Consider the following 23127-nt stretch of genomic DNA (forward strand, 5'->3'; position numbering starts at 1 on the left):
TTTAGCATTCCACGTCTTTCGATAACTTGTATAACAAGAAAAATAACAACTTTTTGGTTGCTGCGACTTAAACTAATGATGCCCGTTGATGCTAGTGATAATGAGTCTCCATGTCTATGTGGATCTTGTAGGATCTTCATCACTAGGTAAGTTAAGCTTAGACTTCATCCTTTCACGTAATATTTGATATAGCTAGGCCCGACTAGGATAACTGTTGGCGTGTGCCTGCCTACATGTAGTGCTGGGTTTGCGGGTCGACCCGCCCCGACCCGCTCTGCCCCGCTGCGGGTCGACTCATTTTTTCGATTCAAAAATTCGACCCGCTTGACCCGCATCTAAAAAATGTAAGACCCGCCCCGCCCCGCATAAATTAGCGGGTAACCCGCGGGACCCGCGGGTAATATAAAAAATAATAAAAATAATTATTTTAATTAATATTTTTTTAAAAAATAATATAAATAATATATTTTAATTAAATTTTTAAAAATATTCGTATTTTTTTATTATTTTATTATAAAAAAACATAATTTTTACTAAAAAAAATCATATTTTAAAAAGAAAATTTTTTTTTTTTTATTTTGCGGGTTGGCGGGTACCCGCAGTTTAAATTCGGTCGACCCGCACCCGCCCCGCGTTAAAATCACTCGACCCGCACCCGCACCCGCGAACAATTTTTTTCAAATCACTCGACCCGCACCCGCCCCACGGCGGGTCAAACGGGGCGGGGCCCGCGGATAATGAATCAAATTCCCAGCTCTACCTGCATGGAGTATTTCATGCGACGTTACATTTTTACATTTTTATACTATACCATGTTCTTTTAATTAAAAAAACACACACACATCGTTTTCTTACACCATCGTTCAAAACATTTAAGCTAAAATGCGGAACGCAAACGGAGTTGTAAGTGAATATATATATTTAACGTGAAAAACGAATTAAGTGACATTAGCATCGCTTTAAAAAGTAAATAAACATTACTAGCCGAGTTAGAAAAAAGTTTCTTGTTTTGTGTTTAGGTGTGTGTGTATATACATTGGATAAAAGGTTTTTCTTTTTCTCCACTCTTCTTCACCCTTACTAAGCCGGCGATTGCAACTAAAAGGCAGGAGCTTTCTTGTTCCTTCATTTTTTTTTTAATTGTAGTGTTTATGGCTAGAGAAGAAATCACATGTAAAGAGAAACTTACATGATTTCAGGGAACAGAAGAGTGGAAAGAGGAAGAAACTATAAGAAAGGTGTCTCCTTTTCTTCTTAGGCAAAGTGAAGGTTGACAAAGGTGTCTCCTTTTCTTCCTTTCTTGCGTTCTCTGTATGTCTGTGATGGAAAGAAACGAAATTTGAGACAATAAATTCTGTTTATCCAAACCCCAAATCTACATGGAAAGAAGGTCAACCGTTTTTGAAAAGTGGTCAATTTGTGAGCTCAAAGAAGGTGTAGGCGTTGGGTTTTGGGTATTAGGATGAGAATGTGGTTATTATACATATATGGGATGTGTTTATTATGTGTTGTTTAATTGCGTTATTTTGGCTCGTGGGGGAGAAAGATAGTTGTGGGTAGAGATGAGATTGAGGGGGAAACAACTTGTCAAGCTTGAATCCAAAGAAACCAAGAGCATGATGATAAGACTTCGCACACTAGACTTAGTATCTCACTCTTCAGGACGCAAATGGGTTTCCTTTTGGAAAGAAATAGCTTTTAAGTGAAATGTGGGTTTGATTGAGGAAAATATAAATAAGAATTGAAATTTGCAAAACGCTACCTAGAATTGTGGCTTTAGTTTATTGTTGCATTACATCTTTGGTTATGTGAATTGGCTTGAGTAAAAAGTGGTATTGGTGTTTTTTTACATCTTTCAATATTATGTGAAAAAATATGGTTTTGGTTTTCACGAAAACGTTAAGAAGAATTGCATTTGAAAACGCTACCGAGAATAATGGCTTTGGTTTATTGTTTCATTACATATTTGAACCTTATGTGAAATGAAAAGCGGTATTGGTTTTCATGTAAACGTAAATTAAGAATTGCAATTGGACATGCTACTAACAATTGTGGCTTTGGTTAATTGTTGCATTACATTTTGAATCTTATGGTAACTATGCTTGCTCCAAGTCTATCTCTAACCTGTTTCCGTCTACAACTTGGCAGGCACATCTTTCTGACCCAAAAAATGAGTGACCAAGGTCCACTTCCGATGCCTCTTGGCGTAAGTGACAACATTCATCATACATACTATTTAAGACGTGACTACAATTTACAGACAGAATTTGTGTATATGTACGTGTGCAGGGAAATTTCAGCATACCTAAACCTGTCTCTGACTTCTTTGAGGGTGTAGAGAAGCTTATTCCTGGTCACATCTTGGGAATGATCATATCATCGAAACCAGATAACAGTCGTGTCACGGTTGTCAGCTGCAAAGAAACTTCATACGCTAGGTGGAGAAATCACACGGTAATATTCTTTTCGTAATGTTCTAGGAATAATCTATAGTTTTTGTATAAAGATATATATAACTCTCGTGTTTTGGTTATAGGTTATGCCAGGCTTTCTGAAGGATACAAACTGGAAAGAGTACATGGGTCGTGTTAGAGATCAAGGAGGCCATGGTAGATTCACTTTACTTATTAGACCAAATCATATGATTTTGTTATGTTTTTTTTTTCTTATCACTTTCAACTTTCTTTTGCAGACACTTGTTGGGCTGTTGTAACTGCAGAGTTGATCAGTGCCATAAGATTCATTCTGAAGTATGATGCAAAGTACACTGAGTACTCTGCCCAGTACTTAGTGGATTATGCTAACCCAGCAAAGGCATTAGCGAACTATCCAAAAGAAAAGCATTACTGCTACACTTACTCTGTAGCTAAAGGGTTAGATTTTGTACTGGATGGAGGTATACCAACAGAAGCACACTGGGAATATAAGGGTTGTAGGAAACAGCCAGCTTACCGTACACCAAAGGATCATCCTCATGTTCACATTGCTTCTGTTCAGCGATTAACTTCTGTAGAAGAGATGTTCCACAACTTGCAATTTCATCCAATTGGGGCATCTTTGGCTCTATTCTTACCAGATTATTCCACTATCAAAAAGGTAATGACAAAAAATATATATATTTCATTATAAAATTAGCAACAATTGATTATGGTAGAGAAGTTAATGAATAACTTATTAATCATGTGTTGTGTGCTTTTTATTTGCAAGGGAATTTACCGAGGGCCTACATCCAAAGCATCTGTGTATATAGGTGCTCATGCAGTCTCCATATATGGCATTAAAGTGGTAAACGGAGAGACCATTGCGCTCGTGAAGTCTACTCACGGCACAGAATTAGGGAATGACGGTTACTTCAGAGTATCTCTAGATACCATGCTAGTTGAGGTGCCATGCAAGGGGAAAAATGCTAATCGCGATTTTGCAAAACCATGCCGTTTGCTCTCTCGTTTTTGTTTCCCAAAACTTCCACCTCGAGAAGTTTGAGTCCAACAGGTATATTTTTTTTTTTTGATAATGTTTTAGTACAAGAATATTTCTATTGTTAAGTGTAATATTTTACATTGTCGATTGCAGGAAGTGGATTCCCTCTCACATTTTGCGGCTTCACCAAACACTCGAGATTGATACTTTTGGCTGTGAACTGTTTCCAGTTGAAGAACTTTTCATTTCTTGAGTCTAAAACTTGTTCTGCTCTTGTCTTCTTGTTTTTGTTTTGGAGTTTAATTAGTATGCGTTGCTTTGTTAGAAACTTACTTCTAAACCTTAGGAAAAAACTTATGTTCAATGGCGATGCTTCCTCTGTTTCTCAACTTGATTCGTCAAGCCAAAGGCAAAAATAGGCATTCTTTGTTGCATCTTCCATAAATCTTTCAAGCCCTGAGCCACCACAACCGTAGCTCCCTGTATTTTTCCTTGCCATATTTTGGTCTAATCATGGTGATTGGTGATTTTTCTTTTCATAAAGAGGACCTCACAATTATTCCATCGCTCCAATCACCAAAAACCATCATAAATCAAGAAACAATCATCCCTCCATAGTTAAAACAAAGCATAGTATTTTGCTAATTTTGATATATGTTTCAGATCATAAGCATTATAAATAAAACATTAGGAACCACCGGAAAGCTCCAAACTGTAGATAAATACACACCACCAAGACTATGTCCACTACGATATAGTGCAACACTTGATAAAATTAAAAGATAATAGAAACATCAGATCTTATTAGCCTCAGAAGAAAATTTGCATTCAACTGGATTTGTAGGCTAAGCAGTCGACTTCCAAGCAAATGTGTCCGGGAATCCCATCCATGGTTTTCCTTACAACCGCTCGGTACTCCACGGGAGCACCACTCGGATCGCCATTGCCTTTGAAGATAATATAGAAGATGGCATTGTTGGCCTTGAGCTTCATGCATGGCTGCGACTCTTCCTTGGTTTGTATAATTACCTTCTTGATTTCCAATGGTAGAAATGGCCTCAGTTCGCTCTACAAAACACACAAACTCAAAGTTATGGAAATCTCCACCCCATCAGTGATTTGCATGAGAAGCCACTCGATTAAAAAAGAATTTACCTCATGTGCCATCCACTTATAGTGGAAAGCAAACTCAGCATACATATGAAGCCACTCATTTCCTTGCAAGTCTGATTCTTGCAACTGTTAAGCCACAAAAAATGGTGAATGAATCAGATACCTCATAAATCAAGCCGAATCAACCATATGAAGTAAAGCTAGCATATACCTCATAAAACTGCCCCTTAGTGCTAATCGCAGCCATCTCATCCTTGGTGAACCACTTGGGCATTTTACCTTTGTAAGAATCATCTACTGCATCGTCGTTCCATATTCTCTCAGGCCCATCATATGTAGGAGGTCGAGGGCCACTAGGAACTAATAACCAGATATTCCAAATAATATAATTGAAAAACTGGAGAAAGATAATATCAGAATCTTTGACTAATGACTAGTCTAGTTATTAACCTTTTAGTCTGGAAATTTCGGTCTGTGCCAGAAAGGATGCCTGTTCCGGAAGGAAATCTTTGAAAACACACGTCTGAAAATTGCAGAGAGAGTTGGTGGATGTGTCAATGGCCTCCAACGTTATGTAGTAGCAGAGGCACCGAGTGAACCTCAGCTTATCGTTGTATTTGTTTATAGCAGCCAATTTCAGGCTGGTTCCCTACAAGACCAAACAGCCGAATGAATGAAACATCAAAGGAAGCAATCAACAACAACATCCATGTCACGAATAGAAAGCCAGACATTAATTACCTTCTCAAGATTGTAACAGTGAAGGCCAAGTCTACTAAACAAGCCAACGTCATATGGGTAATCATACTTGTCTTCCACTATGTGAGGGACTAGTCCACCACCATACGGGAGATAGAAGTAATCAACATCAAAACCCTGCCCACATTCCAAAATCAATACTTTACGATAATCATAGCTAAGGCATGCTTTCATTCGATCAAATCCAATCACTTTAACATCAATTCGATCGAAGTCAAAAAAATTTTAGCATAAATTTGATCAAAGCCAAACACTTTTAACATAAATTCTATTAAAGCCAATCAATTTAACATTAAAAAGGAATGCTAGAGAGAGCTTACGTCGGACTCTACGAATTGACGGTTGTACTCCTTCTCGATCACAGGGTCATCCTCTTCGTCATCCCATGGATTGTAATCAACCTTCGGGAAACTCTGTATCGGAGCAGCAGCAGCGCCTGAGCTTCGTGAAGATTCCAATTTCCGCTTACGCTGCGGCTGTTCATCTCCGATGCTTGGAAGCAAGATCGCAATCTCAGTCATCGTCTCCGATTTCCTCTAAACCCTAATTGCAATTCTCTTCTGCTCCTCCGAGCTAGAGCTTAGAAAAGGTAATTTCAGATTTACGTTTACACCCCTCTATTTTACAACTTTCATAGAAGACCACCTCTCCTTTTATTAGTTGACAAAAGTTTTATTTTTGGAAATATATATTTTTATCCTTAAATTCCTTTTTCAACTCTCTCTCTTATCAATGTTATCATACTTTTTCTTAAAACAATGTTATCATACATGATACAACTTACTTCATGTTTTCTTTTACATCATTAAAAAGATGAGAACATTGTTTTGATTTACAATCCATATATTATTAGATAGCATCATGAAGGATAACTAATAAAAGACATTTTCAATAAATAATACTGTAAATTTTGACTAGTGTTCCAAATATTGTTGCTTTATTTGACAGATTGATTTTTAGATTTCTGTTAATTCATCTAATCTATTAAAACTGAAGTACAAATAGTATTTAACCCTAAGTTTTTCACAAAAATTACCATTCAATGCCATTAAACTTATACACTGTCGTTTTATTACTACCAATCCTGCGTAATAAATTTTACAAAACGTCGTGCACCTAGAATCACATGGTTTGTTATCTTAATATGCCTTGGTTTAATTATTTCTGCAGAAATCAAAACAAACTTTGTTGGGCTTCATTATTCCAGGCAACCCATTCGTTATCTTTCTCTGGATCTCAATTAAGTTGCCACTTTGTTGGGCCTTGGTTTAATTATCAACTATGAGCCAATCACTTTTCTTTTCATCGTCCAGAAGTCTTTAAAAGCACATTTGTGCTCCATTGTAACTCTTGCCACTTTTAATATTTAGTGCACAAAAGCTTAGGTAAAAAAGAAAAAGAAACAAGACCAATTGTTAGGTAGGTATATTCGTAGATTTCTCCCCGGAATAATATGTTACAATAAATCAATTATGGGCTAAATATAATATTTACTATTATCTTGGCCCATTTATGATCAAATCCATCTTTTTAGGTATATGTTAATGTAGATTAGTGTCTCAAGAAAATGTTAATGTAGATTTAATCAATTTAAATCCCAATACTGCTTTAATTATAAAATATTAAAGATTAAATAAAATAAAATTTCAAAAGTAAAGATTATATATAATTTAGTGTATATTTAGTTCATTTTAAATTACTTTTAAATTCATATTCTAAGTTTTATTTGATTTTTAAAACTAAAGATAAATGTTTCCATATAAATTATGTGATTTTATTTGATATCAGTCCAACTAATATTCAAATCCAATAAAAATATATAGACTAACAGACTTATGTAATTCATGACAAGAAACAAATGAATGTATTATAAACAAAGATTATATAAACTACTATATGTTTTCTCAACTTTTTAAAATATATTTTACTAAAAATATAAAAATATTGAATTAAAAGGAAAGACGAAAACCGGCGCGGGGGCGCGGGTCAAAAACATCCTTTAGATATTTACATTTGACTGTTTATATATATTTTTAATTATTTAAACCAACTTATAAGTACCATGTATAGTCTGAATATTTTTACATACATTAAGTTTAAAAAATAATATATATCAGTATATAAATCTATTTCGAATACATTCAGATATCTGAAATACTTCGGTTTGGATCGGATTCAGTTTCAGTTCTCTAAATACCTAAATTTTGATATTTAATCATTTTCGGTTCGGATTTTATAGTTCTTTTTGGATTGGATCAACTTTTTAGATTCGGAATTTTTATCCAGCTCTAATATTGAAATGAAAAAACATATATTATAAAAATATACACCCGCACGGGTGTGCGGGTCAAAAATCTAGTTTCGTTTTAAAACTAAAATCTAAAATTAAATGTAAAAATATAATTGGGAAGTTAATAAAAACTTTAAATAACTAAAAATAAAACTAAAAAATGTACATAATAATTTAATTATTCTTAATGAATGACTTAACACATCATTATTTCAAATATATTATCACTATCTAAATTAGTAAAGTTAAATTTTGATTTCTCATGATACATGTCATTAATATAAATTATCTAAAATTTGACACCTAATTGTTATTTTTTAAAAATTAGTAATTAGTTCATATTTGTCATCCTTTTGGTAAACACTTAAAGTTCTAACAAATAAAAAATTAATGAAAGTTCACAACTAAATATTAGTTCATATTTGTCATCCTTTCGGTAAACACTTAAAGTTCTAACAAATAAAAAATTAATGAAAGTTCACAACTAAATATTAATACATAACTAAAGCACATATATATATATATAATAGTTAAAACAAAAATATAATAGAAACAAAATAAAATAAAATTTCAGTTAAAATTCATAGTATAATCCAAAATACATAATATAACAAAAAAAACATAAATTTCAAGAATATACAAAAAATTATAAGAATAAAATAGGCTATGTATTTACAGTATTTATTATTCATGTCTATTAAAGCAAAATCAACAAAACAAAAAGACATAAATCTAACAGATTTCTCCTCTTTTAATCACTAAATTCAAGTTAGCTTAAATTAACAAGATACTGATGTAAAACTAAAATCAAGAATAAATAGATAAACAAAACATTTTCTTCAGAAATCATTAAAAACCAAAATACAACAGTATATAAAAATAAAACAATAAAATATAAAAATATAAATATAAATGTATTTTTAATAATATAAACCATATATCTTAGATTATTTTATCTAAGTAAATTTAGGTATATTAAATGTTATGTCAGTAATTCCAAAAAATCATTGAACATAGTTAAAAATTGATAGGAAAATCCACACAGTAATAACACAAGGTTCTCTCCATGGAATGACACATCAGATTTTTAAGAACATGAGAGAGTGACATGTCAATAAATGAAAAAGTTGAAAACCCAGTGAAAACATTTTATTCATACACATAAGTTTACACATCAGCAAAATTGAGACACTATATTCAATACTTTGAGGTTTCATAGACCACGCCAAGGTTTAATTCTCGGACGATTCCACTTCTCACACATACATGAATTTAGTATCATGTTCTATCTTTGAGTCTTTGAAGGTATATCATCCTTTTTCTTCTATCTTTTTCTGGCCAGATTCAGAAGGAGATAGATATCTCTCTATAAGAGTAACTCAACAAGGCAAAACGTGAGTGTTTCACGGTTCAAGTATACTAACCAACCTGATTGGTTTTGTCATTAAACTTCAGCTTTTTTATAATTGTTGCGATTCAACTTTAAAAAACTGAAACAGTTGCAACTATAATGGTGAAGGGAGGAGGACGTGAGCCTCATCCGGGTAGCTAGCCGTGAACGGGATCATCCGTCTCTCAAGCGCTTCCACGGTCCACAACGGAGCTTACATCTGTTGCTCATTTAATACAGAGAAGGAAAATAGTTGTAAGAAGGTCTAAGTATGGTTGGATCCAAAGTTTAGAAGCAAAATGTGAGAAGGTACCCAAACTCATTTGTACACAAAATCAGTCCAATAAAAATGGATAGTAAGAGAACTATGCTGGTGTTAAAAAAAAGGTGAACTATGCTGATAAATTATATGTAGATTTGGAGACAAGAAAAAGAGATACATGTGAATGAGTACTAAGAACAAAAATGAAGTTGTTTACTGGTACGACATGGATGAAAGTTCAAAGAATGGTAGTAACTAAGAGAACAGGGCTGGAGCAACTTCAAAAACATTGATAACACAGTAGATTTACGTGAAAGTAATTACGTATCTATAACAAATATAGAAATGTTAGACAAATTAAAATCGTAAAATTTAAAAGAAAAAATATAGAAAAGTTAAAATCGACTTTCTCTTATTTTAGAAAATAAAAAAGTTTAATGGGGGTAATACAAAGAGAAATTCTCTCGGATAACCATTTTTAGTTTATTTTCACGGAAATAGTCTTCAAGAAAGAAAATGACCAAAAGAAATTTTATTACAGGGGAAAATATACATTTAAATAGGATTAACTAATCTAGACTTAGAGTTTAAAGTTAAGGTGTGTTTTGAGATGGAGTTTTAAGTTTCAAAAATTAAAAAATTAAAATTAAAAATTTTAAAATTAAAAATCTATTCTGGTCATTTTATTTTTTGAATGCTATTTTGTGACAAAAACTTAGAAAAAACTATCTGAAAGAATTTTCCTAAAGCAAATTGGACTAGACATAATATTTAAGAAAATGTATAAATTACCAAAATCGTGTTATAACATCACATATTTTATTTATCTTCTTGCTTAATCACAATACATATATATTGATATTTTATTTAAAATATTTATTTAAAATAATTTTATTTTATAAAAACATAATAACAAATAAAACATATGAAAGCACAGCAGCGTAGCGCGGATAATTATCTAGAAAATGAAAGATTGACATGTCAGATTTTTAAGAATTTGAAAGATTGACATGTCATTAAATGAAAAAGTTGAAAATCCAATCAAAACATTTTGTTTTTCCATGTCATTGTGTGACCCGCAAACCAGTCATCTCTTGAGAATACGAGTTTTCTTTGGGAGAAGAAAATGCTTAGTGTGCAAGCACGAGTGCATAGTGATCTCATTTGCTCGGATCTCTCGACGTTGGTGGTTTGGTACGGCTCATATGGTAACGGTGTGGATCTCCAGTGGATATATTCCAGCATCGAGTGATGGTGAAGAGCGGCAGCTCCGACGTCGCTCTCTCCTCCACGTCTCGGTACCACTACATTAAATCAACAAGAGTAAGATGACTTTATCACTCTATGGACGATGAATCCGGTGGTGATTAGTTTGCAAGAGGCAGTGGTGGAGACGATGAACGCAATGTCTTTTTGTACATATAAACAGAGAACCAAGAAGATTTGAAGGAATAACGTAGAACCATGCGAAGGCAAAAAAGGAAAATAAGAGAAGATAAGATAAGAAAAAAGAGATGACGGCTTGGCTTTAGGTAGAAGGAGATAGATATACTTATATAATTTATACACCGGTTAGGTTAAAGTGAATAAAAGAATTGAGTTTTGGTCTGATGAAAAAAATTAATTAGACAAACCAAACCGGTTTTAGTAAACCGAGATATTACAATTTATTATTAAATTGGTGAAATCGAAGACCATGTAACATGGCATTATTAGGGATCATTAGTAACATTAAAAAATGCAGAAGACCACAAATCCACAATCCATAATTCCATGGGTATCAAACCAATGATGGAATTATTTGATGAGTTGTCAAGCTCAAACTAATCTGAGCTATGGTCTAATTCTGATGCAGATGATCGATCTCATTCTCAAAGTTACTAGCCAAGTTCATCAAAATGGACATCAGCAAATAAAGAATGCACCAACATTTATGTGAAGAATTTGATCGAAAATATCACATAATATACTCTACATAAAATATTTTTTCAAAAGCCAATACAAAATATTGGTGATGGAGAATATTTACTTCTAATACTATAAAATCTTATATCATTTTTTTAAATAAGTTCTCTACAACTTGATTTAATATCTAAACCAAAATAAATAAATTAAAATATATCTAAGATTATAATTTAAATATCTACATATATATATTTTTAACATAATTTTAAATAAATGAAAGCTGTCTACTATTTAGTTTTTCGAAAATCAAATTTTGAAATTAAATCAAAATAAATGAATATCAATTTTTATTTTTATTTTTGACAAAAAATCGGTGAAATACATTTTGGGAAAATAAAAAGATTTCTAAATATTTTTGGAATATTTTGTAACTGAACTTACCATATTTTCGAAAATATTTTTATTTTTATTCTTATCCGTCGAATGTACTTTATACATTGCGTAAATAAGAGACAATTATTCCATAAGCAGTTTCTACCATGTGTAAACTTCTGAGTTGTGTGTAGATTTCGAAATCGTAGAACTTTCGAATTACTCATAAAAGTAGAAGTTGCATTTATAAATAATGTAGTTATCTTTAGAATGCGTAGACTTTTTTTTTTTTTTTTTTAGAATGCGTAGACTTCGCATTCCTCATACAGTCAATCGAAAGGTATTGGTTCTAGATGAAGTATAATAACCTGTTTAACGTGAAATTTAATTTATACTATTTTCCGTAGAAGATGATTTTTTTTCCGTAGAACATAATTAAATAAATTTAATTTAACAAGTCTTACAACCCAAAAGATACCAGTTTGTGTATATAAGTATTTCATCTATTTTTTCTATTTTTCATTTTTTAAAGTTATTTTTTCACCAAGTTTGAAAACTAAAAAGGGTAATTGAGTCAAAAAGATACAAAAATAAAGAATTTATATTAAAGAGACAAAGATGTATGTTTCATTATATTTTGCAAATTTCTCAATTATAAATTTAGACTTTTATCCTTAACCTTAAACTCAATTTGAAAATAAATAAATAATAAGTATAAATATAAAAGTGATATATATTTAGACTTTTATCCTTAACCTTCACTACGATTCATCAATAGAACCCATTTCCAGAACTAGAACAGAGTCATATACTATATATATTGTGTCAATTAATCACTGGTACCTCAAGAGAATCAGTGAGATCACCTCCAATTTGAAGTGGAGAGACACCATTGGTAGCTAAAATACTTTTCAGAACGAAAAGCAATTGATTGTAAAGAGTTAAAGTAATCTAACAAAATCAGAGTTTTTCTATCGTCATAGCTTTTTATTTTCTTAACGAAGAGACAAGAAGAGAGCAAAAAATTATAATGTTACAGCATCTAAACTGACCCAGAACAAGAAAGAAGAAGATACGTGACATGTGTACTCAAAGTTGAAACAGATTTTCATTTGCACGAATTTGAGATGTTTTACGGATCGATCGAGAGCAGAATTGGGATCCGAATGAACAATGAAGTAAACTGATATATTTCTGATTTTTTTTGTTCTGTAATGTTTTTTACGAGTTTCTCCAAATAACACCAATAGAGGTGTGATTTCGTATGAACTAGGAATGGATGGCAAGTATTCTGAAATCCCATTTACAAATTTTTTGTTCAAAATATTGTTTAGCTTTGAATAAGACTTGATTTGAAAGAACTTTTATAAATTTGTGATTGAATAACAGGGGATTTCAAGTGGTTTTTAATGACTTTACACAAATTCCATATCCAATAACAGGTGATTTGAAAAAAAAAATTAAAAATCTTTAATTGAATAATAGAAGATTTGAATAAAAACCTAAAATCTCCTAAAACTTCTAATTCAATACACCCCCTTAGTAAAAAGGATAGAATACAAAATCGAAATAAGAATCAAATACATTAGTCTCGTAATTAAGTCGGCTATCAAATACATATATTAAGAAAATGATTAAGCTCTTTATATTATTTTTAGTTAGAGTTTCAAATTAATTTTTATTTAATCAATAAATCAGGTAAAAATAAAGATTAAACTGATTTTTAATATATAAAAACATAAAACTAATATTTCTATTTAAATAAATCTGAAAATACAAAATACTTATATGAAACAGAAGGATAATAGTTTTAGAGTCTTTGAGACCACATACGGGAAATTAAAACCCTCATTTTTTTGAACAATATGATATTTACGCTACAAACTCGAAAATAATTAACTTGGAAGCTAATTCCTTAAAAATTATCAAAAACATAATTGTTATACAGTAACCAAAATAAAAAAAAATACAATATATGTTTAGATTAGAAATATCTATAGAAAATTTATATTAAGATAATTTTTCATTTATAAAATGAAAATATTTTATTAACAATAAAACAAAAATAAATCCCGCGGCGTAGCGCGGGTAATTACCTAGTAAAGATATAAAGTTGCACAACCGAAAAGAAAACACAATATAAATAATTTGATAAGTAACACATAAAAGTAGAAATAAAGCAAGATAACATACAATAAAATAAACAAATAAAAAATCTAATCCGATAAAAAGAAAAAGAAGAATCGTATTACAAAAAATCAGTTAACTACAACAATCAAATTGAATAAAGAAGAACAATCATTAAAATAAACCATTTACACATAATATCATATCTGTGTTACAAAAAAAACACATAATATCTTACCAAACTTTAATGGTGAAAATCTCATTAGTCCAACGATTTGACTAAAAATTCATTAATGTTTCTATGCCAAAAGTTATGTGGTTCTAAATCTCAGAAAACGCATATTATACAGATTATGGAAAAAATAGTTACAAAAAGTTTTCAATGATGTAGGATGTATCATCGAACATGAATCTCATAGAACGGTTTGAAATAACGCAGTAAAACATGTATTCTCATATGATGGTAGAATTGTAATAGCGTAATAGTACCATAATTAATCAGACGTTAAAAAAACAACATATTTAATTAAGATTAACTTTGTGCACGAAATGAAATGCCGACCAATCCCTAATTATAAGTACAACTCAAATTATTATACTTGATTTATTATAAATTAAATTTTAGTAGTTTAAAAACAAAGTTTACAAATATTATAAAACTAAAACTAAGTTTGCTGGAAATACAGAGCGGATACATAATTTATTAACAAGAGTGAATTTAATCAGAAATTTGAAATGTTTTACATCAAAATTATAAATTCAATATTATTCAAAAATGAATTTTAGAACTTTTAAAAATTCAGTGTTGTTGAACTTATTATTTGACTAACAATTTTTGAATTTACTAAACATATTTAAAATTATGCATTTTAGAAAAAAATTGCCATTTGATTGGTCTCTCTGAATTTGACACACAATAGTATCACTACTACTAATTATTCAGTTTTGATAAAACTAAAAGATAACACATCAAATTTTATTAGCCTCAGAAGAAAATTTTCTTTCAACTGGACTTGTAGGCCAAGCAGTCGACTTCTAAGCAAATATGTCCAGGACTCCCATCCATGGTCTTTCTTACAACCGCTTGGTACTCCACGGGAGCACCACTGGGATCACCATTGCCTTTGAAGACAATGTAGAATATCGCATTGTTGGCCTTGAGCTTCATGCATGGCTGCGACTCTTCCTTAGTTTGTATTATTACCTTCTTGATTTCCAATGGTAGAAATGGCCTCAGGTTACTCTACAATACACAAAAACTAAAAGTTATGGCAAGAAAACTCCCACCCCATCAGTGATTTGCATGAGAAGCCACTCGATTAAAGAAGAACCTACCTCATGTGCCATCCACGTAGAGTAGAAAGCAAACTCAGCATACATATGAAGCCACTCATTTCCTTGCAAGTCTGATTCTTGCAACTGTGAAGCCATGAGTAAATCAGATATCTCATAAATCAAACACAATCAACCAGATGAAGTAAACTGTAACGACCCTGATCCATGGCAGTGGCCCTTTTGTTTTTTTTAATTAAAACCCAAAATCTTTTCTATTCTTTTTGTCCCACATTGGAAGTTTGAGCATCCTACCTCTCTTTCCTTCTCCTATATAAGAGACTCTTTCTCTTCTCCTTTTTCCCATCAAGTCAAAGTATTTATTTGCGCGTGACAAGTGGTTGTTAAATTACCTAACGACCAGTCACTAGTCAATTTTTCCGGTGAGGTTTCCGGCGAGCTTCCGGTGAGGTTTCCGGCGAGCTTCCGGCGGATTTCTGGGCGAGCTTTCGGTGGGTTTTTCTATTGACCTCAGTTGATCATTTTCGTTGTTCGTTCCAGCCTATTGCTAAGGTGAGGGCTATTCCGTTAAATCCTGAGCTAGTTTAGTACTATTATTATTGAAAGTCTAGTTTCGAAACATGATCCGTCTTTGTGAATCGAGTATGTTTGAAAGTCTTGGTTGCTTATTATTATTTTGATTGTTAAACTGGAAATAGGATAATAGAGGATTCAACGATTGTGTGAAATGATTGATGTTAAAGATTATTATATATATGTATATGTGTAGTTATATAGTAAGGACTATGTGGTGAGTGCGGGGGCCCAGAGTGATTTGGGCTAGCGACGCATATGAGTACGGGGGCCCAGAGAAATCTGAGCTAGCGACGTATAGAGTGCGGGGGCACAGAGACATCTGAGCTAGCGACGCATAGTGGATGAGTACGGGGGCCCAGAGACGTCTGAGCTAGCGACGTATATTGTGTGGTGCAGGGTGCAGAGACGTTTGCATATCGACGCATATTGGTGGAGTGCGGGGGTCCAGAGATGTCTGGACTATCGACGCATATTATGATATCGTATATCCGTATGAGGAGAACGCAGGGTGTGTGGACTAGCTATGTACCATCAGCGTATTGTTTGTTTTGTGTGATGTGCTAGGCATCTTGTCTGTTCATGCTAGAGCTATTCCTAAATAGTCGTAGTGCTATGTACTGAGTCTGTGGTTTGCGGGTTAGCATCCCATACCTCACTGAGTGACTCCCCTGTTGCTCATCCCTCTTTCTTTTCTCTTTCAGGTGAGCCTGGCATACAGGAGTGATTGATATCGGATTGGTGCTTTTGGGCGTTTTCTTTATTTCTATTCCAGATTTCCGGTTTTGTGCTTTACCGAGATTTTGAGATTTATTATACTATTTGGATTTAATATTATTTATTGGATTTACGGAGATTTGACATTATTTATGTGGAGTAATAAATAGAGATTTCAGGATATTTCTTTATTTATTATTATTTATTATTATTATATATTTTGGAAAATCGGGGTATTACAATTTGGTATCAGAGCGGGGTTCCGTCCCGGCTCTGACCCGGGACGGCGATTTATGGGACTCGGATTTCAGTGATTTTTCAATGTTTTGGGAGTGGGGGTTTTTGGAAAAAAAAAATGCACCCTTCTCTCGAGCATCATTTGGTTAGTCGTTAGAGATTCTGGTTTTCTTTTCTTCTGCAGGTGAAGACCAAGTTTCTTTTGTTTTCATTGTCTATTACTTTGTATCTTTCTTTTCTTTGAAGCTGTGGACGTTCTTTCTTCATCTCTTTGGAATTCGGGACGAATTCCGATTAAGCGGGGGAGAATTGTAACGACCCTGATCCATGGCAGTGGCCCTTTTGTTTTTTTTAATTAAAACCCAAAATCCTTTCTATTCTTTTTGTCCCACATTGGAAGTTTGAGCATCCTACCTCTCTTTCTTTCTCCTATATAAGAGACTCCTTCTCTTCTCCTTTTTCCCATCAAGTCAAAGTATTTATTTGCGCGTGACAAGTGGTTGTTAAATTACTCAACGACCAGTCACTAGTCAATTTTTCCGGTGAGGTTTCCGGCGAGCTTCCGGTGAGGTTTCCGGCGAGCTTCCGGCGGATTTCTGGGCGAGCTTTCGGTGGGTTTTTCTATTGACCTCAGTTGATCATTTCCGTTGTTCGTTCCAGCCTATTGCTAAGGTGAGGGCTATTCCGTTAAATCCTGAGCTAGTTTAGTACTATTATTATTGAAAGTCTAGTTTCGAAACATGATCCGTCTTTGTGAATCGAGTATGTTTGAAAGTCTTGGTTGCTTATTATTATTTTGATTGTTAAACTGGAAATAGGATAATAGAGGATTCAACGATTGTGTGAAATGATTGATGTTAAAGATTATTATATATATGTATATGTGTAGTTATATAGTAAGGACTATGTGGTGAGTGCGGGGGCCCAGAGTGATTTGGGCTAGCGACGCATATGAGTACGGGGGCCCAGAGAAATCTGAGCTAGCGACGTATAGAGTGCGGGGGCACAGAGACATCTGAGCTAGCGACGCATAGTGGATGAGTACGGGGGCCCAGAGACGTCTGAGCTAGCGACGTATATTGTGTGGTGCAGGGTGCAGAGACGTTTGCATATCGACGCATATTGGTGGAGTGCGGGGGTCCAGAGATGTCTGGACTATCGACGCATATTATGATATCGTATATCCGTATGAGGAGAAAGCAGGGTGTGTGGACTAGCTATGTACCATCAGCGTATTGTTTGTTTTGTGTGATGTGCTAGGCATCTTGTCTGTTCATGCTAGAGCTATTCCTAAATAGTCGTAGTGCTATGTACTGAGTCTGTGGTTTGCGGGTTAGCATCCCATACCTCACTGAGTGACTCCCCTGTTGCTCATCCCTCTTTCTTTTCTCTTTCAGGTGAGCCTGGCATACAGGAGTGATTGATATCGGATTGGTGCTTTTGGGCGTTTTCTTTATTTCTATTCCAGATTTCCGGTTTTGTGCTTTACCGAGATTTTGAGATTTATTATACTATTTGGATTTAATATTATTTATTGGATTTATGGAGATTTGACATTATTTATGTGGAGTAATAAATGGAGATTTCAGGATTATTTCTTTATTTATTATTATTTATTATTATTATATATTTTGGAAAATCGGGGTATTACATAAACATACCTCATAAAACTGCCCCTTATCGCTGATTGCAGCCATCTCATCATTGGTCAACCACTTGGGCATTTTACCTTTGTAAAAATCGTCTACTCCTTCCTCCTTCCATCTTCTCCCCGGCCCAGAAAACGTAGTTCAAGGGCCACTAGGAACTAATTAACCAGATATTCCAACAACTTATTGAAAACTGGGGAAGTATAATACTAGACAACATAAAGCATATGACCAGTCTAGTTATTAACCTTTTAGTCTGGAGATTTCGGTCTGTGCGACAAAGGACGCATGTTCCGGAAGGAAATCTTTGAAAACACACGTCTGAAAATCGCAAAGAGAGTTGGTGGATGTGTCAATGGCCTCCGACGTTATGTAGTAATAGAGGCACCGAGTAAACCTCAGCTCATCGTTGTATTTGTTTATAGCAGCCAATCTGAGGCTGGTTCCCTTCTCAAGATTGTAACAGTGAAGTCCAAGTCTACTAAACAAGCCAACGTCGTATGGATAATCATACTTGTCTTCCACTATGTGAGGGATTAGTTCACCTCCATAAGGAATATAGAAGTAATCAACATCGAACCCCTGAAGATAACAAAGCCATTCGATCAATGCCAATCAAATTTAACATTAAAAAAAAAAGAATGCTAGAGAGAGCTGTGTTTACGCTGTATTTGAGCAGCTCCTGAGCTTCGTGAAGATTCCAATTTCCGTTTACGCTGCTGCGGCTTTGGAACCAAGTTCGCAATCTCACTCATCGTCTCCGATTTCGTCTAAACTCTGATCGATTCGAGCTTTAAAACAGGAAGGCTTTTATACGCGATTAATTGACTTACTTATATTGTGTGTTTACACCCCTATGTTTTCCAACTTTCGCAGAAGACCCCCCAGCTTCTTTTATTTAGTTTTGGAAATAAACATTTTTATCAATTAAATTCTTCTTTCAACTCTAACTCAATACTATATCAGACAACTTACTTCATGTGCTTTTGTAAGTAACTGTACACCTTGAAAGCATATCCTACTATCAAAATATGTAAGCAAGTATTTAGCTCATATTGTCAGAAAAAAATTGAACATCTATTTTAGTAATTAAACTATCAAATCATTAAGCCCATATTTAGCTCAATAGCCGTAACGTCCAAACCAAAATCAAATCAATTAGGATGAAAATATTACTGTAGTAGATCATTATCGTAACGTGAGGTTTTGGGCTGCTTGGCCTAATGATGTTTCCCCACGGTTTTAAATAGAATCACAATTGTGATTTTGATTTTCTCTTCTTTTTTTCTGTTAAGATCGTAATAAATTAATAACTATGTAACCATTTGTGATTATGTGACTATTTTATGTTTTTTCCTTTCAACAAACTATTTTTTTGGTCATCATCGTCAAGTTATATTTTGTGATTATGTTTCAGATGAAAATTACTCAAGCAAAAAGAATATACGGCGTTACTGAAATAGAGGAAAAAGAGATTAAAAACGTAATTACCCCCACAATTCTGTCTTTCCATCCTTTCCTTTTCCCTCACCTATTTTTACTCTAATACACATACTAATCACATTACGTCCAAAAATCTTTCTCCGGTTCTAGGCACACAATAGTTGAACATATATCTTTTTTCAAAAAAAAAAAGCTGAACATATATAAATGTCCACGATCGTTACGTGTGCATTAGAATATTCATGTATTACATCAATAAAAGGAACCTAAGGAGAGATATGAGACTCATCACGATAATTAAGCGTAAAAGAAAGGGTGAGAGAGATAAGCTATGGGATACTTTTTGATTGGTCTTCTTGTCGTTGTTTTGTTGATTGTAAATGTTATTGAAGAAGCAAATGGTGAAATCCCTCCAACAGTTTTGAGCAAGATAGAGTGGATGAACAAGAGAGGTCCTTATTTGGGGATTGTAGCTCCAAATAACTTTGAGCTTAATCCTCTTCTCGCTTCTCAAGCTTATGTTCCATATCCCTCTTTGCCTTTCATAGATTTTGCAGGTAATCTTTTTTTATAGGAACAATGTTTCTCAAATCTAACTATATATAGCTTCATTATTTTTGAACTATTTATTATTATGCTTGCTTGTACGCAGTCTTGTATGTACGTAGCTAATAAGTGTTTTTGTTTCCTTGCGTCAAAACTTCAAAATGGATATCTCTCAACAAAAAAAAGAAAACTTCAAAATACGATATCATTAGGGGTCTATTAACTACTAAGAGGATTTTTCATGTGTATGTCTATAATATACATACACATGTAGATACTGATCGGGTTTATATAGGTAGAAGATTTCGATTTGGAAACATATCAAACCAACGGGTGGTGATCGTGATGACGGGATTAGGAATGGTTCGGTCGCTGATCAAATACAACTCTTTTCCCCCTATATATATCAAAGAATTTTTTTTATATCATATCAAAGAATTTTAATCTTTTAATATATGATTCCACTAAATTATATATATACATATATGAACAGGTTAATGCAGGAGTAACAACACAATTACTAGTGAGCCTGTTTAGGCTGAAAGGAGTGTTGCATTATGGAATCGCTGGAAACGCAGATGTTAACCTTGAGATTGGTGACGTCACTATTCCTAAATATTGGGCACACGATCTGGTCTTTGGAATTGGCAGGTAGGGTTGTATGAAAAAAACAGTTATTTTGATATATTGGACCTCATATATCATATGCACATGCTTTCTAGAATCCATATTGGACCTCATATATCATATTTTGATGTTAACCTTTTCGAACTTTATAGACCTTGTATATATGTTTAATGTTTTTTTATAGAAAGTAGGTATATATGTATTTTTGTGCCAAGTGTAGGTATATATGTTGACATTCCCATGTGGAAAATTCCCTTGCATATATTTTCTTGGTATCTAATATACTTAATGCATTTGAAAATTTGATTACAGAGGTATGGAGCTGGGATTGACGATGAACTAGCTTTGGAATCCCCTGGAGACTATACTCGTGATATTGGTTATCTCCAGTTTTCGAAGTACAGTAACGGAAGCGACAACGTTCTCAACCGAGTTTGGTACCAACCGGAAGAAATCTTTCCGGTCACCGGAACCCCGGAAGTCCGGGAACACGTCTTCTGGGTTCCTGTTGATAAGTCTTACTTGAATCTTGCACGCCAACTCGAGGTTTGTTTTGCTGATAATACTTGTAATTTATTTTGAATCCAAGTTGCATTAGTATTTTCTTTTGGTAAAACATTTATTATACTGTTCAGAAAATATATAGAACACGTTTTGTTAAGGTTAGGTGTAACCTAGATAAGAGTCGGCTTTGTGATTTTTAAAAGTGTAGACAATCTAGTAAGAATTTTTAATAAAAAGATTTTTTTTTACAAATTTGAAACTTTTTTTGAAAAGAAAGAAGAAAGTTTTGTTAAATTTTTGTTAAATTTGAGGTTACACCTAACCTTACTAGATTTGAAACTTAAACAACTTTTTTGTTAAATTTTGAGGTTTGTAGACCAATGTTTCATTTACTTGTGTCTGTGACCAGTTCTCCATATATTAAGACATAATTGACTAAAAAGTAATTTCAAAATTTAATGGAAACTATACAATCATTCACAAATCGAACTATATAATTCAGAAAATAAAGATATCATATATAGGTCATAGGTGTCGTCCATCAAACGTAAGTATTCCACGAGTATAGAATAAGTAAAATCGAAAATGTACGTTTAGTGCTAAATATAGTATTCATTGGATTTGTTTATATTCATTTCTTTTCCTGGTCAAAGATTTGTTAGATTTATATCAATATATAAAAAATCCGTAAGTACAATTATTACATTGTTTTGTTATATAAAAATTATTGTCTTCTGTACGTGGATTGATATGAATATTCAAACAAAACAAAAACAGGATACGAAACTAGCACAGTGCGTAAACACCACGTGCCTCCCTCGACCACCGAAGGTAACCATTGTTGACCGTGGAGTGAGTGCAAGTGTCTTCGTCGACAACGCCGCTTACCGGACTTTCCTCCGCTCTAAATTCAATGCCACCGCGGTAGAAATGGAAAGCGCCGCCGTTGCTCTAATCTGCCACCAGCAAAGCATCCCTTTCGTCGTCATCCGTGCCCTATCCGATCTGGCCGGCGGCGGTTCCGACGTCTCCAATGAGGCTGACATTTTCGGCAGTCTCGCCGCGCAAAACTCCGTGGATGTTCTCGTGAAGTTCGTTAGTTTGTTACCTCCATACGGAAGCGAGATTCCGTCAGAATAATAAGAAAAATGTGTATTTTGATAAAGAGCATGCATGTAACGTAAAACATAAGATGTATCAGTGTCTGTCTTTTTTATTTCAGTAATAAGAGCTCTGCTTTGTTTATTGGTTCAAAATTAGAAGCTTTGTTTTATCTATATCGGGGTTTCTAGAAAAAACTACAAACAAAATAGAAGAATTTATTAGAAGAAAATAATAGGAATTGCAATCTTTCAATTACAACGGAGAGAACGATACATAATTATTTTGTTATAATAAAAGAAAATAACCAAATTCAAAAAAAAAATCTCCACCCGATCCCAAATACACGTAAAAAATATTTTTGAACAAAGAACCTCTCTCTCTCTCTCTCTCTCTCTCTCTCTCTCTCTCTCTCTCTCTCTCTCTCTCTTCTCTCTCTCTCTCTCTCTCTTCTCTCTCTCTCTCTCTCTCTCTCTCTCTCTCTCTCTCTCTTCTCTCTCTCTTCTCTCTCTCTCTCTCTCTCTTCTCTCCTCTCTCTCTCTCTCTCTCTCTCTCTCTCTCTCTCTCTCTCTCTCTCTTCTCTCTCTCTCTCATTTTCCATATCTTCGGAATGTAATTTAAGTGGTAGCCTTAGTCTTTTTTTTTGGTAACACAACTGGTAGGTGGTAGCCAAGTCTATTAAATGTATTAACGAAAGGAATTTTAAAAACTGAAATGCGCGTGAATAGATAATGAAAATTACGGAATAAAATTATGAATTTCATTCCACTTTATCTACAAACATTTTTAGTCATTTACG

At 33.6% G+C, this 23127-nt stretch overlaps 4 protein-coding genes and 1 pseudogene across 4 annotated transcripts; 2 read left to right on the forward strand and 3 right to left on the reverse strand.

The window, feature by feature from the left end:
- Window positions 1-1090: 1090 nt before the first annotated feature.
- Window positions 1091-3624, forward strand: LOC108849975 (protein HEAT-INDUCED TAS1 TARGET 4-like). The gene is made up of 7 exons (XM_018623569.2): window positions 1091-1279; window positions 2149-2206; window positions 2290-2454; window positions 2537-2609; window positions 2693-3096; window positions 3208-3384; window positions 3574-3624. The coding sequence occupies exons 2-7, from the start codon at window positions 2171-2173 to the stop codon at window positions 3622-3624; spliced, it is 906 nt and encodes a 301-aa protein (XP_018479071.1). The 5' UTR covers window positions 1091-1279; window positions 2149-2170.
- A 387-nt stretch (window positions 3625-4011) lies between these two features.
- LOC130501266 (UPF0725 protein At4g28920-like) lies at window positions 4012-5892 on the reverse strand. Its single transcript, XM_056996155.1, has 6 exons — window positions 5613-5892; window positions 5275-5409; window positions 4984-5182; window positions 4745-4893; window positions 4576-4659; window positions 4012-4488 (listed from the first exon to the last, which is right to left on the reverse strand). The coding sequence occupies exons 1-6, from the start codon at window positions 5811-5813 to the stop codon at window positions 4249-4251; spliced, it is 1008 nt and encodes a 335-aa protein (XP_056852135.1). The 5' UTR covers window positions 5814-5892; the 3' UTR covers window positions 4012-4248.
- An 8613-nt stretch (window positions 5893-14505) lies between these two features.
- Window positions 14506-19424, reverse strand: LOC130501267 (UPF0725 protein At4g29550-like). The gene is made up of 5 exons (XM_056996156.1): window positions 18772-19424; window positions 18356-18689; window positions 18120-18265; window positions 14974-15057; window positions 14506-14881 (listed from the first exon to the last, which is right to left on the reverse strand). The coding sequence occupies exons 3-5, from the start codon at window positions 18180-18182 to the stop codon at window positions 14642-14644; spliced, it is 387 nt and encodes a 128-aa protein (XP_056852136.1). The 5' UTR covers window positions 18183-18265; window positions 18356-18689; window positions 18772-19424; the 3' UTR covers window positions 14506-14641.
- LOC130501265 (UPF0725 protein At4g28920-like) lies at window positions 18351-18862 on the reverse strand. The gene is made up of 2 exons (XM_056996154.1): window positions 18842-18862; window positions 18351-18689 (listed from the first exon to the last, which is right to left on the reverse strand). Exons 1-2 carry the CDS (start codon window positions 18860-18862, stop codon window positions 18351-18353), a joined length of 360 nt encoding a protein of 119 aa, XP_056852134.1.
- A 457-nt stretch (window positions 19425-19881) lies between the features above and the next one.
- Window positions 19882-22472, forward strand: LOC108849808 (bark storage protein A-like; annotated as a pseudogene).
- The last annotated feature ends 655 nt before the right edge of the window (window positions 22473-23127 follow it).

The sequence above is a fragment of the Raphanus sativus genome, unplaced genomic scaffold, assembly GCF_000801105.2.
Source record: "Raphanus sativus cultivar WK10039 unplaced genomic scaffold, ASM80110v3 Scaffold0140, whole genome shotgun sequence".
Taxonomy (NCBI): Eukaryota; Viridiplantae; Streptophyta; class Magnoliopsida; order Brassicales; family Brassicaceae; genus Raphanus; species Raphanus sativus.

What these genes read in the sequence shown, in the direction of transcription:
- LOC108849975 (XM_018623569.2), top strand. Translation starts at nt 2,171, where the DNA reads ATGAGTGACCAAGGTCCACTTCCGATGCCTCTTGGC. An exon ending in CACTTCCGATGCCTCTTGGC is followed by an intron (nt 2,207 to 2,289) that starts GTAAGTGACAAC and finishes GTACGTGTGCAG; the next exon opens with GGAAATTTCAGCATACCTAA. An exon ending in CTAGGTGGAGAAATCACACG is followed by an intron (nt 2,455 to 2,536) that starts GTAATATTCTTT and finishes TTTTGGTTATAG; the next exon opens with GTTATGCCAGGCTTTCTGAA.
- LOC130501266 (XM_056996155.1), bottom strand. Translation starts at nt 5,813, where the DNA reads ATGACTGAGATTGCGATCTTGCTTCCAAGCATCGGAGATGAACAGCCG. An exon ending in CTAAGGGGCAGTTTTATGAG is followed by an intron (nt 4,660 to 4,744) that starts GTATATGCTAGC and finishes GTGGCTTAACAG; the next exon opens with TTGCAAGAATCAGACTTGCA. An exon ending in ATAAGTGGATGGCACATGAG is followed by an intron (nt 4,489 to 4,575) that starts GTAAATTCTTTT and finishes TGTGTTTTGTAG; the next exon opens with AGCGAACTGAGGCCATTTCT.
- LOC130501267 (XM_056996156.1), bottom strand. Translation starts at nt 18,182, where the DNA reads ATGCCCAAGTGGTTGACCAATGATGAGATGGCTGCAATCAGCGATAAG. An exon ending in ATAAGGGGCAGTTTTATGAG is followed by an intron (nt 15,058 to 18,119) that starts GTATGTTTATGT and finishes ATGGCTTCACAG; the next exon opens with TTGCAAGAATCAGACTTGCA. An exon ending in CTACGTGGATGGCACATGAG is followed by an intron (nt 14,882 to 14,973) that starts GTAGGTTCTTCT and finishes TGTGTATTGTAG; the next exon opens with AGTAACCTGAGGCCATTTCT.
- LOC130501265 (XM_056996154.1), bottom strand. Translation starts at nt 18,862, where the DNA reads ATGAGTGAGATTGCGAACTTG. An exon ending in TGAGTGAGATTGCGAACTTG is followed by an intron (nt 18,690 to 18,841) that starts GTTCCAAAGCCG and finishes TGTTATCTTCAG; the next exon opens with GGGTTCGATGTTGATTACTT.